The 18,824-nt window shown below is 35.4% G+C and overlaps 1 protein-coding gene across 3 annotated transcripts; it reads right to left on the reverse strand.

Moving 5' to 3' along the window:
- Positions 1-4,249: 4,249 nt before the first annotated feature.
- LOC122005958 (putative leucine-rich repeat receptor-like serine/threonine-protein kinase At2g04300) lies at positions 4,250-9,854 on the reverse strand. Of its 3 annotated transcripts, none has more exons than XM_042561224.1 (10): positions 9,635-9,854; positions 8,693-9,155; positions 8,354-8,414; positions 7,539-7,684; positions 7,191-7,317; positions 6,574-6,639; positions 6,302-6,488; positions 5,200-5,543; positions 4,742-4,893; positions 4,250-4,668 (listed from the first exon to the last, which is right to left on the reverse strand). In XM_042561224.1, exons 2-10 carry the CDS (start codon positions 9,062-9,064, stop codon positions 4,432-4,434), a joined length of 1,692 nt encoding a protein of 563 aa, XP_042417158.1. In that variant the 5' UTR covers positions 9,065-9,155; positions 9,635-9,854; the 3' UTR covers positions 4,250-4,431. The 3 variants fall into 3 exon arrangements, with proteins under 3 accessions (XP_042417158.1, XP_042417157.1, XP_042417159.1); XM_042561223.1 differs by having other exon boundaries at positions 7,539-7,753; XM_042561225.1 differs by lacking the exon at positions 9,635-9,854 and having other exon boundaries at positions 7,539-7,753; positions 8,797-9,063.
- Positions 9,855-18,824: the final 8,970 nt, after the last annotated feature.

Below are 18,824 nucleotides of genomic sequence, written 5' to 3' on the forward strand. Positions count from 1 at the left end.
TCTTCATCCTCTCACATCATACTTTCTCTCTCATCTTCTCTCATCATGATCTCTCCTATTACACTCTCTTTTCTCATTTTCTCTCATCACACTTTCCCTCTCTTCATTCTTTCTCATCACACTTTCTCTCTCTTCATTCTTTCTCATCACACTTTCTCTCTCTTCATTCTTTCTCATCACACTTTCTCTCTCATCAGACTTTCTCCCTCATCATTCTCTTTCATCATATTTTTCTCTCACATTCATCTTTCTCTCATATCTAATTTTTTCTCTTATTTTCCTTTAAGGGTAAAAAGGAAAACTTTGATTTATTCCGATAGAAAATATGCAACTAACCAAACATTACTTTTAAGAGTGATATTCATGCTCATACCCATTCTCATTCCACAATACAATGATTCTCATTCTGATTCCTATTCCTAGGAAAGAACCAAACGCCCCCTTAGTGTTTAAAAACTAACATCATAGTGATGCTAGTGTATTAAACTATGGTGTTAATTATTTAAAACAGTAAAGAAAAATATATTTAGAATTCGGAGCATTATAGAAATTCATAGAGTTTGAATAAATTCAATCAAAATTATCTAGGTCTATCAATTAATTTTGACCGAAATCTATTAATGGATATAGAAGATTAAATTTTTTAAAAAGTTGACAAGTAATGGAAAAAGGTAGTGCAGTGAAGGTATTATGATGTCTATGTTTAGTTCTGACATCCCTATGATAAGTCATGTGTATGTGGCAATTATCTTAGAGTCATAAACTTTGAAAACTTTCTGATCATTAATGACTTCAAGCTGATATCTCTGGCCACATATACTCTGAAGCACTTTAGAAACCTATAGCACTTAGAATGAATCCGATTGAAGCTTTTAAATTCATCAATGGATTTTGACTGGAACTCATTGATTCCTCTAAAAATATTTTAAATGATATTTTTTGGGTTCAAAATTGGGTTGTTACGGGTTCCACCCAGTGATAAATATAGATCTTTAAATAAGCTTCGATTCAGACTAAATAGTGTCTTGTTCTGATACCTGAGTCAAAAGTTATGACCTCTAAAAATGGGCAATTGATACACACATACACATAACTTATCGTAAGGATATCAAATCAAATATGGGCACCATAAATATCTTCACTACACTACTCTTTTCCACTACATGTCAACTTTTCATAAATCCAAATTTCTTAGGTTCATGAGTTTCAATCAAAATTCATTGATGGACCTAGAAAGCTCCGATCAGACTTATTCCAAATGCTACAAGTTTATGAAGTACCCCGAAGTCTATATATATCCAAAAATATTAGCTTGAAGTTATTAACAATAATGATTAGAAGGTTTTTAAAGTTTATGATTTTAAAACGATTAGCACATATACATAATTTATCCTAACGATGTCACAATCAAACATAGACATCATAAATACTTTCACTGCACTACCCTCTTCCAATATATATCAACTTTTCAACAATTCAAATCTCCTAAGTTCATTAATGAGTTTCGATCAAAATTCATTGATATAACTATATAGTTTTGATTTAACTCATTTCAACTCCTATGGATTTCTATAATGCTCCGGAGTTCAAATTTACACTTATTATTTTTAAAAAATTAACACTACAACTTAACACACCAATACTGTTGTGGGCTAGTTTTTAAACACCATCACCACTGTACTGTTAGTAGAGTTGTCAATTTGGGTTGGGCCCGTCGGGTTGGCCCGCCCCGCCAAACAATTTAAGCGGGTTGGGTTGGAATTTTATCAACCCAAGTCCGCCGTGGGCCGACCTGCCTAGGCCCGCGACCTGCGCAGGTCAACCCGCTCAGGCTTGGGTTGGCCCGTGGGTTGAAAAACACATGTAAGATAAGTTTTAGGCCAATTTATTATCTTTCTTTGTTATAATTTTGAAATAAAAATAGTACTTTTCATCCAACATAAGTACTCGTTTGTGTTTATTTATATTTAAAATACATGTTTATGTATTCATTTAATTGTAGAAAACTTTTTTGAAGTAAAATGTTGAAGATATGAAATATTTTTTAATTTTTTTAAAAAATTTTGATGGGCCCACGGGTTGGCCCGCCAAACCCGCAACCCGCCTTAGAATAGGTTGGGTTGGAAATTTCTCAACCCGCCAAGTTGGCGGGTTGGCCTGCCCCGCCCCGCCAAATAGTTAGCCCGCCACAGGTTGGCCCGTCTGACAGCTCTAACTATTAGTGTAATTAAATTGTGATATTTGATTTTAAGAATTAACACTAAAGACTTGTTGTATGCATACAAAGGAGAGCAAAATTTAATTTAAGAAAAAAAAAGGGAAAAGTTATTGCATACAAAGGAAAAAAGAAAAAGGAAAAAAAAGTCAGTCAATGCAGAGTGGATCAACATAAAGTGCATCTTTTTGATAAGGGTATAATCGAGCCAAGCCGAGCCGAACTCTTGGATGTTTGAGTTTGACTCGTTTATAATCGAGTCAAGCTCAAGCTTTATTTAACGAATATATTCATGGCTCACGAGTTTATTCGAGCTTTTATCGAGCCTAAACGAGCTTAATAAATATAAATTATAAATTTAAATATTCATTAAAAATTAAATTATATATTTTTAAAAAATTATAATATTCTTGTTAAAATTTATAATTTTATTCTAATAAATAATTTTAATATATTTATCTATATTTTTCATAAGTAGAGTGTAAAATCTATAATTCAATATCAAAACTATTATTTTTTTATTTAAAAGTTGATTCATGAGCTTAACGAACATGTTCACGAGCTAACGAGTCGAATATTGTGAAACTTGAACTTGGTTTGTTTATCTTAATCAGCCTCATTAAACGAACTCAAACGAGCTTTTATCGAATCGAGCTTCGAATAGCTCACGAACGGCTTGACTCATTTACACTCCTACATTTTGGTAATTCCATAGTTTGATGTGTCTTTTGGACAATTCTAAACTTTAGGTACGCTCTGTTTACAAGTAGTGTTTCCATTATCATAAAGTGGGGTATTGAAACAAAGATTATGTTAATTGTCTTACTCCGTTGGCTCAATAATATTATAGTGCCTTTTGGGCATAGTGTAATAGTAAGCGGTGAGATGAATTTTCTAGATAATGAGGATTCAAATTTCATCCAAGTACATTAGAATCCAGTCAATTACCTTTAAAATTAATCGTATCATACAACTTAAATAACTAAATTATCAAAAAAAAAATCATTATAGTAGTTCTAATAAAAACTATTTTAATGTTGGTCATTATTATTTATTTTTAACACTGGTAAAATTATTTCAATATTGATTGAAATGAATCAAAAATATTCTAATATTAATCAAAACAATTATTTTAATATTTTTAAAATTATTTCTACTTGATTAAAACTATTCCAACTTATTTAAAACTGCTTTAATATTAGTGCCGTATGTTGATCAAAATCAAAACTACTTTAACATTTTTTTTTTTTTTGGTCAAAATCAAAACTACGGTACGTAGATGTATAGGGTATAAGAATAAAGGTGAAGAAGAGGTGAATGAGAGGAATGACCTCATCGTCTCATTTTAACATAAATACATATCTTTCGTAGTTTTAATATAAAATTTCTCACTCCGTCCTGATATTAAACTAATTATATAGTTTGATAATTTATTGAATTGCATAACTTGATTACATTATAATTGTTTTAAATTATTTCAATTTAGTCTTTAAAATAATGACTGATGTAAAAGGAAGATATTTATCTCGACTATATTGAAATTTAAATCTCAGATTTTATGATGACAACACCTCATATGCTAATCAACTTAAATTATTTCAGCTAGGTTAGAGATCAAGAGAAGATGAGTAGATTCCTTGAGAGATTGGAGCAGAGTACTTGGGGCATGTCAGATATAGGTTGGTTTGGTGCGGACGAGAGTCTCTTTATCGGATAGGCGATTAGCCGGGTTGGCAAGTGACTACGACTAGACCACCACCTCACGTGGGATTTAAGACTCTCCCTCCAACGGATGAACAAGTTGTAAAGCTACAAACACAAAGAAGAACTATGACGAAACGAGACTCCGACTATAACTTAGCGTATTCAGTATTCACACAGCTTCCTCCGGAGTTGACCTTAATGATCCTTCTCTCAAAAATTTATTTTTTGCAAACCCTAACTGATGTGGGAAACTATCAAAAGTGCCACGAAAATAATAAGTCTTCCATAAATTATTTATTCCATAACATCAAATAAACATGCAAATAGAAATGAAATCATCTGTTCTACATATTTGTGGTTTTTTTATGTTTCAATGTCAAAATTAAACATCAAATACAACTCAACCAAGCATATAGACATTGTTCCTACGCAAAGAACATCAACCAACAGCTCCCTTAGATGTCTAATAGAGAACCCAAAAAATATCTTGCTTAATGAAATTCCATACACTCCTAAAATCTGTCCCTACTCTCCGACTTCATTTCCGGTGCCTCCTTACTCTTTTTAAGTTGATCAATTTTTTCTTCCAAGACTTTCAACTTGCTCAACAGAATTGCATTCCCTTCATCCATCATCTTAATCTCCTCATCTAGCTCATTCCTTTGGTTGATTAAGAAATCCATTTGTTCTATCATGACACCTTCCTGCACAGAGTCATGCCATTTGAAATAACCACAGTCACCGGCCATCTGCAAAAGAACAAACAAATCATTCCTAAGAAAAGAATTTTGCAAGATCTAGATAAATAAATGTAAGTCGTACTTTCCAATTTTTGCATCGCCAAAACCTTCTACCAGGAGTATTGTGTGTCCATGATGTGAACAAGTTGGCTGACAGTTGATGTGTGCATACGGGGCGATCTGCTTGAGCAATTGAGGTTATAAATGCTTCTTCCACTTCTTCATTTTCCACATCTGAAGGGAGCAGTAGACAAATACTTAGAATGTGAAAAGAAACATTGTCCATTGTTGTGATTATTAACTAGTGCAACTGCTACTATAAATGTAGCATACATCGGCAAACTTTTATGTCCTCCTTTGCAAAGATTCTCATTTGATGGTCATCTTAGATTATCATCTCTTGCGGAACCATTTTCGAAGATGTTTAGTAAAAATTATGGAACCAAAAATGGTAATATGGCATTTCCATCTTATTTTCTAACTATCAGGAACCAAAAACATAATGCCATTCAACTGTAAGGTTGGATCGGTTAGTCTCACCTTTGCTGTTCATGTCCTCAGTCATCTGTTTGGAGGATTCCATTTCAATGATCTCTTTAAGTTGGATTACTACTTCATCCATTAGAGGTCTCATACTGCTTAATGAGTTTGTGCACCTCAATGCTAGCTGAAGAAACTTCCACATAGAGCCAGAGTCATAGTATTCGTTCATACTTGTATCAACAAAATCTGCTTCACTGGCAACTCTCAGAGATATCCATCTGACAATGTGTTGCACTTCTGGGCCACGAATTATTGGAGGTTGGCCAGTAATCATTTCCAGAAGGATTATTCCAAAGCCATAAACATCACTCGCTTTACTGAGGTGGAAAGTACCATTATACCTGAAAAAAATATTAAGATCACAATTGAATCTGAATAGCAAGAAAAACTATTGTTACTTTGCCTTTTCCTAGAAAACAAGTGGTGTGGCGACACTATCTGATGTTAAGAATGAAATTGAAAGAACAAGCGGCACCTTGCAGATTAAAGAGGATAAAATAATTTCTATGAACATCGTAGCAAATTCAGTATCGGTTCTTAGTTTAACTAGTTGCCAAGCATAAGGATTTATTTGCTACATACTTATATCTAATTGGTAAGTAATTGCAATTCCAAAAATTAAGCTTCATAGCATCTTCCAAACCATGTGTTAGGGAGATAGCAGAGTTTTTATTCAAATATTTGCATGTATCATCTCCAACATAATTATTATAAAAAAGGCAAAAAAAAAAAATTTATAGTTTTCGAACATTTGCGAGATATCTCATTTTTAATTTGCATGTGATTCTTTTGTAAGTTGCCCATATGTGGTTAAAAAAGTTGTCACTTTGCCGATCTCACTGTCCATTTATGTGCCCATAAAATAGCTCATGAAGAATTCACTATAGATTTCTTTATTTATAAATTCATAACTTCCTTTGACACACCACACCATCTTCTTATTTATAACATAGAAATACTAACTAAACATAATTGATAGTCATGAATCATGATAGTATGCAATAAAGTGCTATATTAGTCTCATTGGAGAAATGGACTATTCATGTGATTCTACATTATTTGACTACCTCTAGACAGTACAGTGGAGAAAAGAACATACTCAGGATCAAGATACCCTGGTGTCCCAACCACTTTTGTGGTTATATAATTGTCATTCTCATTCAAAACCTTGGAAATTCCAAAATCTGTTATTTTAGCCTCTAAATCTTCACCCAAGAGAATGTTTGAGCATTTCACATCCCTATGAACTATTGGCGGCTTGCATCCCGTATGCAGATAGTCCAATCCTAAATCAAGTATCGAGTCACGCCAAGAGAAATATGTATAAATCCAAAATAAAGTAAAAGGACAAGAAGCTCCTTTGTTTAAAACCTTTTGCAGCTTGGTATGCAATTTGGAGTCTTTGTGCCCATGTCAATACAGAAAACCCAGCTTTACCTACGATTGAGAGAACATTGGAATAAGAAAGATAATAGTCATTGCCGAAATATTTCTAAACGCCAAGTTTAAGCATCTTTTTTTTAAAAGAAATCTAATACTCTAACCATATTTGCATAATGCTTACAAAAGCAAATTTTAGCAATTTGAGCATCTAGCTGACTTTGCAACTTCAATGATTAGGACTATTACAAACTATAGAAGATTTGTGTTCATTATAATAGCTTTTAATTTGAGGGGGAAAATCAATTTCTACACAGATGACTGATCATTCCTCCATAGACTCAATAAAAGCATCTTGCATTTCAGCAATTAAAAAATAAAAGAAACCCGCAACTAAACAAGATCTGCTATTCCATGTTGAATATGATTAGGTGATCATTTCCTTGAATATTTATCATTTTACTACAAAATTCAATATATACACGACTATGAACGAAATATACTCCTAGATCAGCATCATACATCTTATCATTTCTTTCTATGAGTCGTAGTTACACTCAGCAATCTGTTGATTCAAATTAAGCCTTAGAAATGTCATAGTGCAAAACCTCTCAGATGGTCTTCAAGGCTTCCTCGAGGCATGTACTCATAGACAATAGCAAGGCAACTTCCATCTTTGCAGTAGCCAATCAAAGAAATTAGGTTTGTGTGGCGAACTCGTGTTAAGCTCCTCAACTACAATACAGTACAAAATGTTATGATGTATATTCATGCATTTCTCAAAGTTCATTCTATAATTCAGTTTAATCACTAGTTGTAAATTGCATCTTGTTAGTGGATTTTATTTTCACCATCATCTTCTAATTTGGTTGCTGGATTTCCATTTAAAAGCACAAATTAATCAATGGCCAAGGACACTTCAAAAAATTGAAGGTTTAGTAAAATGAGTTATGTACCTCAGCCAAGAACTCCCTGTCACTCTGTGGTGTTGATTGTGTCTGTAGCTTGATTGCAACATCAGTTCCATCTTCCAAAAGTCCATAATAGACTCTTCCGAATCCTCCTCTACCAATGAGCGTCTCAAAGTTGTGTGTCATTTTTACTATTTGTTTATAGGTGAACAAGTGAACATCACTTTGAGACTTATTGTCTGTAAATTCAGCAATTCTTTCTGCAACCAAACCTTCCATATAAAAACTACATCCACATAACTGAACTAGCCATGGATCCATCATATTTGCTTAATTAAAGCATTGATTAGTCATATGCCTATCTATCTTCTAATATACTGATCACATTAGGAAATATGAAAAATAAAGACCATTTTTCTCTTTTCTTTTTGTTCTCCAAATTATGAGTACAACCAATTGAAGCAAAAAACTATTGGAATTATGATGAGACACATTGCTACTGGTCTTCACATGACTGATCTTGACAAGTCTGGCCAAAATAGTTGCTGGGTTATTATGTTTGGGAAGTTACAACTGGGGATTGATCAATAGCATTTCACAAAACTAACTAATGAAGGATGAATTGACATTAGAGATATTTTGTAGTTGTTGATAATTGAACAGAGCCAAAGAGAGATGACTAGAGATGGGTTCCAATTGTATCAACGGGAAGTTTCCAAGTTATTAAATGATAAATAGAAGATTCCATTTTTCTTGGGATATATGTCTTGCATTTACTTTTATAGTGGATATGTTCATCTGTATGCTTCTGTTAACATATAGATATAAGAATAAGTGAGTGTTTTTTCTCAAGCACAAACCTGGACTGTCTGATTCATCTCTATCATGTTTGTGCCGATTCTCATTTATTTTTCTTTCTTCCTGAAAAGGAGCAGAAGAATAAAATTTTGAAATTGATATAATGGTAGAAGTTCAACCCATGAGTAGCCTAGACAAGTAATTTTGACATAACTTCACTAACTATAATCCTCTAACCATTTTATAAAGAAACATATTAGGAGTTAGACTAAGTTACATAAAACTACCACACTTAACATGTATAAGTACTAATCTTAGAAAATAAGTTTAAACTGACTGCGTTTATCAAGAACGAAGATCAGAAATTCAAACCATGCACATGTAAAAAGATGAGCATATACCTTAAACAGCCTAAACACTTGTGTGAAATGGATGAGTGGAATAAGCGTCAAGTATTTTGTTATTTTTTCTTGTGCCCCTCGGATTTGGTTTTGGATCTTCTTACCATTGAACACAAGGTAGATAGTCCTTCGTCGCTGGCAGCTATCAGCGAGATCATGACACTGAAACAAAACATCCTCCATCTTCTGAAATGCTTCCATGGCAGCAGCATCAAGCTCCCCGTCATCAAGCATCTCCAGCTGTCTTCCTACCAATTCTAAGTAGTCTACTAACTCCTTAAATTCCTTCTTTAGCATTTGGGCATCAGTAGCTGCCTTTATTACTTTACCAATCAGGGAAACTACCGTGGCCACATCACCTATAGTTGCCATATTTGCTACCGCCGGCAACTTTTGTGGCCTACAAAGGATGACTCCACTTCTTCGTATTTTGATTTTTGATGTATGGAACCTACAGTAAAGCCTTTTTTGAAAAGAGGAATGAGTTTAGAAGACTTAGATCATGTTCAAATCATATACTATAAGACTAATCAGGAACAAAAATAAACAGTGTTGCATTCTAACAAAGGAACATCAAAGGGCAGATGAAGTGAGAACTAATGCAAATTAGAAATTCAATTCTCAAAGTTTTAGATTTTGTAAAAGGTTTATTTTGGAGACTTTCTTGTTTAAGAGGATGGAAAATACAATAGTAATGAACTTAGTGACACACTAAAGTGCTGAACTACATGCTTAACATATATGTTAAACCAATAATCTAAAATAGATTAAAGTTGCTAACATTGTCAATGGACTACAATACAGCTTCAAGATACTACTGCAATATTCATCTTCAGCAAATAAAGAACCTGTTGATTCTATGCTTAAAAGTTAGACATATGCTTTAAAACATAGTACTTGCATAAAACTGAGTATGTATGAATTGAGTGATGTACTTCATACCTTAGCCAGATGTAAATTTATCAAGAAGATGAAGAGAAAAAGCCCAGAATCAGCCCCTTTTCTATCTCGCTTTCTAGTGTCTTTAAATTTAACATTTCACAGGCTTGAAAGGTAGGAAACCCTAAGGAGAAAGAAATAGGGAAAATCTGCTTGCAGTTTTGAGGAACTCGGAATGTGAGGTCAACGAGGGAAATGGTGAAATAGGGACAAGGATTCCTATTTTGTGTGCAGCTCTTTTGAAAGATCCTAGCGCGTTCAGCTAAGCATTTAAAGCAACAAATGTCCAATGTGATCAGTAAAAGAGATGTAAAGTCAATGACGCGTTAAAGTTAAATTTTATATAATTTTTTATCAAATGAAGCGTCAGGCTTGTTGACCCTAATTTTCACTGGTACTTTAAAAAAAAAATTCTAGTTGAAATTGCTCTTACCACTGTTCCAACACTAATCAAAACTATTAGGTGCTCTTAGTTTTTGGAAGAGAATGAAAATAAAAATAAAAATTATAGAAGTGGGGAATGAGAATGAAAGGTTTTTTATATCCCAAGCGATTAAGTAATGATTTATTCCTATGTTTCAGAATTGAATCCATGAGATTCATCATCAATTCCTTAAACGAAGTACCAATTTTTCATTCTTATCTGATTCCTCAATCCACATTCTCATAACATCTAACCAAGCACCCCTTAATATTGATTAAAATAGCTAATCATAATCAAAATTACTTTAATATTGTTCAAAATTACTTAAATACTAAATTTATCAAACTTCCAACTCTGACCAAAACTATTATAAATTAATTAAAAATATTTAGTTTGTAATTAAAAATACATGAAATTGTCTTTAAATCTCCATGCAAACTTAAATATTTACAATTAGTCCCCGTGTTAGTATAAATTTATTTATGATATCTAACCTTGGTAAAACTACTATATTGCCCTCGTTTGGATTTAAAACACTCAACTGTTCCTTTCTCTCTCAACATCCGACGCATCACTTCGTGACTTCAAATCTCAGCGATGCACTCCTCCTCCGCGACTCCAAAACTCAGCGATGCACTCCACCTCCGCGACTTCAAACCATCGGCGACGCACTCCCCTGCCTTGTCCCTAAACCATCTCCATCGACATTGAAGGCAAAATCAGAGAGGCGACAGAACCAAACTAAACCATCTTAAACCCTTGAATAACCGATAAGTAAAACTTGTATACCCTAAATTTTGACTAATTTGTTATTCCTCTGAGAAAAATCGAAACTTTAGTTCATGGGTGTTTTCGATTTTGTGAGGTTGAGGTTCAATGAAATTAGGTTTAAGTGTCTGCATTGTAATTTTATGAATGAGTTTGTATTGCATCTTCTTCAATTCAATGAATGTGAGATATGCACAAATTTTATAGTAATTATTAATAAACTTAGTAATATACTCAATTTAAGCACTTTGATACCCAAAATATGTAGGGTTGTACTTTAGGATATGAATGTGTAAATTATTATAATTATTGGTGTTGTTCATTCCGCTAGCTCGAATAAAATTAGTTTTGATGTTTAACTTGCATTTTATGATTATGTTTGTGTTTTATCTTCTTCAATTGAAGAATTGAAATATATGTAATTTTAGATATTGATTATCAATAAATTAAATAATATACTCAATTTAAGCACTTTGATGTCCAAAATGTCTAGGGTATGTACTTTACGGTATAAATAGGTAAATAGTTTAAATTTTTAATGTTGTTAAATCTACTAGCTAGAATAAAATTAGTTTTAATGTTTGAATTGTAATTTTATGACTGTGTTTGTGTTTTATCTTCTTCAATTGAAGAATTGAAAGCTATATGTTATTTTTGTGTATTGATTAGCAAAAAACTGAATAATATACTCAATTTAAGCTCTTTGATGCTCATATTTTTCATGACTTGTACTTTATGGTATGAATTATAAATTGTTCTTATTATTTGAGTGTGGTTGATTTTGGTAGTTCGAATAAAAATGAGTTCTGGATTGTTCTAATTATAACTTGTTTTTTGAATGTGTTTGTATTTTATTTTTTTCAATTGAATGATTGAATGAGATATGTGGCTGTTGTGTAATGATTATCAATAAATTGAATAATATACTCAATTTAAGCGCTTTGATGCCCATATTTTCTATGGGTTATAGTTTATGGTATGAATTGTTAAATAATTTATTTTTATACAAAAATGGGAAAGAAAACCATAGCTATAAAATTAAAGGAGGTTAAGGGGAAATATGTGGAGAAGAGCAAGAACAAAAGCAGCAAACTATCATGTTCGCGTTGTTCACCAACATATTTCAAAGCTGTGTTGGATGAAGTGTTACCCAATTTGGGTAATGAGCAAAAAAAGATGATCAAAAGCACTCCACCTGTTCCATGGCTCGAGATTTCTGAGATGCCAATTAGTAGTACTATAATAGATTTAGTATTAAACAGATTCTAGCAGTCTTTGTCTTCTTTCTTATTTGGTAACAACATTGTAGTTCCATTCACATTGACAGAGTTTTGCATCATCCTTGGTTTGGCCCATGTGAGGCAACTTATTGATTTGGATTCCAGCATGGAGTCTAAATTTGTGGCTCGGTTATTTGGAGGAAAAATCAGCAATGTAAATAGGACTACAATTCATGATAAAATGTTTGTATTAGCTGGATCAGAAAAGGATTCTGAAGTGGATGATTTTGTTAAGCTGTTTATTTATCTTCTATTTAACTGTGTTATTTTTCCTATTGGTAACTATTTCACTTCTCGATTTATTATGTCCTACATTGATAACCTGACGAGGTTCTTTGATTACTCGTGGGAAGATGCAGTATACAGATTTTTGTGTTATCAACTTATTTTGCATACCACAAGTAATGGCAATAGGCTGGAAGGAAGCAAAAATTATGTAGATGGTTATACTATTGGCCTAATGGCGAGTTTTTAATTTTTGAAGTGCGCTTGTGATATATTTAATACTATTGTAATAATACCTTTGTGTATTATTACCTTTATTTGGACATGCACAATCTTTTTGGTGTTTTCCCAAGTTGTTTCAATGGGAAAGGAGTAAAATTTTCATCTAACATGATGTTGCCGAGAGATTATTTACCAACATTGATTTCAATAGGATAAGTTGCTATGTTTTAATATGATTTTTTCTAAATATGAATGTAGAAGTGATGTTTTGTTTATAATTATGAAAAGATGTTAGATATAGTGTCATTTCCGAATGAGGAGATTCTGTTAAGCAACAAACAAGGAAGTTCTTTGGTAAATATAAAAATAATAAATTTATTTATGTTAAATAATGATGATAAGATATTTTTTTGACTCCATTACTCTTATTTTGATAGTTAAAGTATTGTGTGAGATATCATGGATTAGCTAATAAGAAGATGATGACTGAACCAAACAATGAAGAAAAGAGTAATGAGGATGTGAAGACAGAACCAGTTAGTGCAAAAATAGGTGGTGAGAAAGAAAATTTTAATTTTGAAGAGAATAAGAATGTTGAAGTTGAAGTCGACGGTAAAACTGAATTTGTCGAATTATTTGAGTTGGATGTGGAAGTGAATGAAGATCTAACTCCTAACTTGAATGATAATATTGATTTGATGGTAAAAGATGTTATTTCTCAATTGAATAAAAAAAACATTGGATTGGTAGGATCTGATGGTGATGGATTGGAAGTAGAAAAGAATAGTGGTTCAAGTGAAGAGCATGTTTCTGGTAGTGGCGTTGCTACTTTAAAAATAGAAAAGATCAATTTTTTTCAATCTTCTATTATGGATACTGTAAATAATAGGGATGATCGTATGGCAAAAAGAAAGGCATCAATGTTTGTGACTCCCCCTAGCTCAACACCAAAACGCAGGAGAAAGGAAATAAAACAGGTAGATTGAGCATAACCTAGAATGGTAATTTTGAAGTCTAATAGTTTTTCTGTGTTATTATATATTTTTATTAAACATGTATAGATTTTAACTTATATTACTAAATATGTTGCCATATAGATAAAATTCATCGTAGATGTTAAAAAGGATGGCAAGAGTCCTGCCAAGAATAAAATGGATGCATATAAAGGGAGAGGTAATTTCTGTGGCTATAAAGAAGGATCAGAAGAAGAGAGAAAGGTGTTGACAGAATTTCTATCTATGGATGAATTGGAGTAACTTTAATTTGAATATGTTAAATTTTATCTTAACACTTATTTCTCAATATTTGTAATGGATATAATTTATCTCTCTATCTAGTGTTGTCATTTGACAAGATGACTTCTTGAGCTTGACTGGACCTGTATTATGTCCTTTTTTATTTGGTAAGTCTATTGATAGTCAAATCATAAACGTTTATTTGAGGATTATGAAAAAACAAAGTTCGGCTTATGGATTTGGAATATATTGTATGGACACTACTGTACAGGTTCGTAACACAGTTGATATTTACTTGCACTTCTTATTAGATTAAGATGGATTAAGATAACATTTGTACTCTTGTTTTAAATATCTAGCAAGAAGTGTTGCTACATTTGAAGGTATATGGCAAATACAGGTAGTTACAGAACATGGAATACTAACCTTTTCTTGCCAGGTTAACATTGACCACCAGGGAAGATTACAGGATCTAAATGAAGATATATTTACAAAATATAGAAATATAATTTTCCCTATTAATGACAGGTGGCATTGACATCTCTTCGATTTTGAAGTATATAAAGGAAAATTCAAATTATGAAATTCAAACCATGATTCCTTTTCAGTTGGGACAACTAGAGTATATATGAGTTTGACAATATTCTACTCCAATAAGTCTTAAGATCGAGTATTAAAGCATTCCCTATTTTGTAGGCATGATTTTTGACTGGTTGCATTGCTTCTCTGTCAAGTTTCGCCATAGGCAGTCAGGAGGTGATCAGAGCATATTGTCATCATCAAGGTACCACTCTTGATTGTGGTATATATGTCTACATGTCACGCCCCAAAGGAGTCCCTGTCCGAAGAAATTTTGGCAGCATCTCCCCTGTACGGGTGACAATCTGAAGCATTACTACATACAAAATATACATCAGCCACACTCGGCTGGAATATATATATACAAAATACAAACAACAGAACACACAGTTTAATATACTCAGCCTACCCGGCTGAACATAAATGAATAAAACATATAACATAATACAACAGCCCACACGGCTGGATATGAGCATAACCAAGCAATTAATAACAGCCCACTCGGCTGGAACAAAATAAACACACAGCAGCGGAAGACATAAAACGATATGAACGTAAAACCAACAATGACACTAATAAAAATACCTGTCATCACAGACTTGACCCAAAATTCATATCGACTTGTTCAAAAGCAAAGTACGCAAAATTAACATACAATCCAAAACGATAACAAGACCAAAACGAAAACTATCCTCGAGAGTGACGTAGGACCCGGGACTGGCGGCCGGCATCTCTCCAAGCATCCATGACTCATCTACCGGTTACCTTGCGAAAGAAAACCATTTTGCAGAGTGGTGAGTATTGGAACTCAGCGGGTAAAGATAAGATAGTGCATGAACATAATATACAGATAGAAAGTGCCAAAAGTATACAGTCTCATAAGAGGAAATGACAGATACTAAAATAGAATCAAAACAACTGCTCATACCTGAAACCATATCCTAGGCTAGGTATAGTAGGTTAGAACTGGTACTAATCGGCTACAGTACTGCTCATAACTACAGAGGTAATAAGCAAGGTATATACAAATTTCCAATGACTAAACATCAGCAACGAGAATATATCTCAACACAAGCACATCAGCATATGCGAACAACAGCAGTAAGTAAGCAATAACAACATATATAAACAGCAGCCAAATCAAGTATAATAACAAACAGCGTATGCACGGATGGCCACTCCCGCCCACCTCTCCGCACCATGACCCCTGTATGGTCGAGAGGTCGGGTCAGTGACAGACTGTACACCACTCCAGCGACCACTCACACGAGTGGCCGAGGGGACAGTTGCATAGTAGCTAACTAGCTACATCTGCGATGGGGTCCCTGCTGCTCGTACTCCAGCTACCACTCACACAAGTGGCTGAGTGCGGCACGACAGGACAAGCGGCATCAACTCCAGCTACCACTCTCTCGAGTGGCCGAGGATGCGACATGCATGCAATGACATGATGCGAACAATGCAACAGTCATCATATATATATAAGCAGAAACAGGTATGCTACATGAAGCCAGCATGCTCAATACGGTACATAAACAAACAATAGTTAAAGCATACAAATATGATATTTAGTATCTGCTACGGATCATGGACAACAAGAAGAGACTGTATGGATATAGAAACGAATTTCTCAAAGATTGCGTGGAAGTATCAAGCGCAGGAAAGTAAGAGTGGAGTCAAGGTAAACAATCCTTATCCAAAATAATTCATGCACTAAGGTCAAGGTACTAAAAGAAAACAAAGCAAGAAGTACCCGCCTTTATACGTAGACCCTGTCAAGTAGTCTCACATCGAGACGCTCGTCCCGAACCAATATCCTGCAACATAGAATACATAATATAGCTAAATTCTATTATGAACCAAATAGTTAAACATAATCCAAACTCGATTAGGAAACTGCACTTTAACTATATTTAATAATCCAACATTCCTTGTATATCAAATCTCCTTATTGTTGGTGCAACCTTAGGTCAAGGTTGACCTGGTTGACCTGACTCGAGTTGACCTGACTCGAGTTGTATTTTGATGTTTGACGAGAATAGAAAAGTTCTATTTTGATGTTTGACGAGAATAGAAAAGTTCTATTCTGATGTTTGACGAGAGTAGAAAAGTTGTATTCTGATGTTTGACAGAATACAAACTTGGGAGATTGTGGGTGCAATCTTTGGTCAAGGTTGACCTGGTTGACCCGAGGTGAGTCGACCTGATTCGGGAAATCCTGGTGAGTGAAGCCAGGTGAAAGTCCTGGTGAGTGAAGCCAGGCAAGGGAAAGTCCTGGTGAGTGAAGTAAGGCAGTTGGAAAGTCCTGGTGAGTGAAGCCAGGTAAGGGAAATCCAGATAGGTCAAGGTTGACTAGACATCTGGTGAAAAGTCCAAGCAGGGAGCTTGGCATGAGAAAAGTCCAAGTATGGAGACTTGGCACGGAAAAGTCCAAGCAGAGAGCTTGGCACGGGAAAAGTCCAAGTATGGAGACTTGGCACGGGAAAAGTCCAAGTATGGAGACTTGGCACGGGAAAAGTCCAAGTATGGAGACTTGGCACTGAAAAGTCCAAGCAGGGAGCTTGGCACGAGAAAAGTCCAAGTATGGAGACTTGGCACGGAAAAGTCCAAGCAGGGAGCTTGGCACGGGAGAAGTCCAAGTATGGAAGCTTGGCATGGGAAGTCGGAGAGGGCTCGGCAGCTTGTTCTCCGGACTAGGTCAGAGAGGGCTCGGTAGCTCGTTCTCTGGACCAGACGAAGTCGGAGAGGGCTCGGTGGCTCGTTCTCCGGACTAGGTTAGAGAGGGCTCGGTAGCTCGTTCTCTGGAACGGACGAAGTCGGAGAGGGTTCGGTAGCTCGTTCTCCGGACTATGTCAGAGAGGGCTCGGTAGCTCGTTCTCCAGACTAGGTCAGAGAGGGCTCGGTAGGTCATTCTCAGGACCAGGTAGGGTTTAGGGCTGGGAGCTCTAAACCTGGATCGGTCTGGTGACCGATCCAATGATACGGCTGATCGGTCTGCAGACCGATCAGTAACCAATCAGTGTGGTACTGTGAGTTATCTGATCGGTCTGGAGACCGATCAGGAAGCAACACAGAGGAAAAGGAGAGAAAGGACTGATCGGTCCAGGGACCGATCAGATCCCTCCTGGACCGATCAGGATATGGTCTGATCGGTCTAGGCTTAGCCTGATCGGTTTGTGGACCGATCAGGGATCTCCTGGACCGATCAGGTGATCGGTCCAGGCATAGCCGTTGAGTCACAACGGCTATCTCTGTCTTCTTCGCAGAACTCTGTCGCCAGGTGAGCAGGTGCAGGTTATAAAGAGGTCTAGGGCTTCTACAGTGAAAAAAACTGCTTCTTCCTGGTTCCTTCTGCTCTTACTGAGCTTTGCTGAGCTCATACTTCTTGAAGCTTCGAGTGAGCTTCCTTCGGCTGGTTCAGCTGCTGTTGGGCATCTGTGAAGTTGTTACTTCATCAACGGACTCCCGTCGACGAGAAGGCAAAGTGTTTTTACATTCGTATTGCTTTTTGTTTCTTGCTTTCTTTCTTGTACTCCTATCTTGCTGTTGCAAGAGATTGTGGCGAGGTTTCTCCACCCAGAAGGAGTTCATATTAGCCGGTTATCCGGGGTCTCATCCACCGACGGATTGATAGGCTTCGTCCACCTTACGGACACGCCGAGGAGTAGGAGTATCATCTCCGAACCTCGTTACATCGCTGTGCTTGAGGTTTGATATCTCCATTTACGTTTCAGTTGTTATTTTTCCGTTGCGCTAACTTGATTTGTAGAAAGAAACGCGAATTTGAGGTCGGCTATTCACACCCCCCTCTCTAGCCGCATCCGAAGGTCCTAACAAGTGGTATCAGAGCAAGGTTGCTCTTCGTCGGATTAACACCCAAGGGAGCACAAGCTAGAGAATGGATGGACTTGGACAAGACGTCACGATTCCACCCTTCTACGATCGCGACGACTTCGCGTATTGGAAGGTAAGAATGAAGTATTTTCTTATGACTAACCTTGAAAATTGGAATTGTGTACAAGTAGGTTTTATCCCTCCGGTGGACAAAGAAGGAGAACTTCTCGAGAAGAAGAGGTGGACGAAGGAACAAATCCACCAATCCATAATCAACGACGAGGTAATGAAAATTTTTGAATTCTCATTACCTAACGATATCTTGTGTAAGATAGGTGGATACAACAATGCCAAGGAGTTGTGGAACAACTTGGCTAAGTTCCATGAGGAGAGCTCCACTTCAAGTCATGAAGAGGAGTCAAGTGAGCCAAGTAGCTCACATCATGGAGGAAAGGAATTAGAAGTTGAGGGCTACTCAACATATAAGGAAGAGGAGGAGGAGAGTTCTTCTTCAAGATTGGAGCAAGAAGAAGAAGCCTCTACTTTCGGAAGGGATGAAGAAGAAAGCATACAACCATCCTCAACCCTAGGTAACTTAAGCAATTTACTTTCAAGTAAATTACATA

The sequence above is a fragment of the Zingiber officinale genome, chromosome 7B (genome assembly GCF_018446385.1).
Source record: "Zingiber officinale cultivar Zhangliang chromosome 7B, Zo_v1.1, whole genome shotgun sequence".
NCBI lineage: Eukaryota > Viridiplantae > Streptophyta > Magnoliopsida > Zingiberales > Zingiberaceae > Zingiber > Zingiber officinale.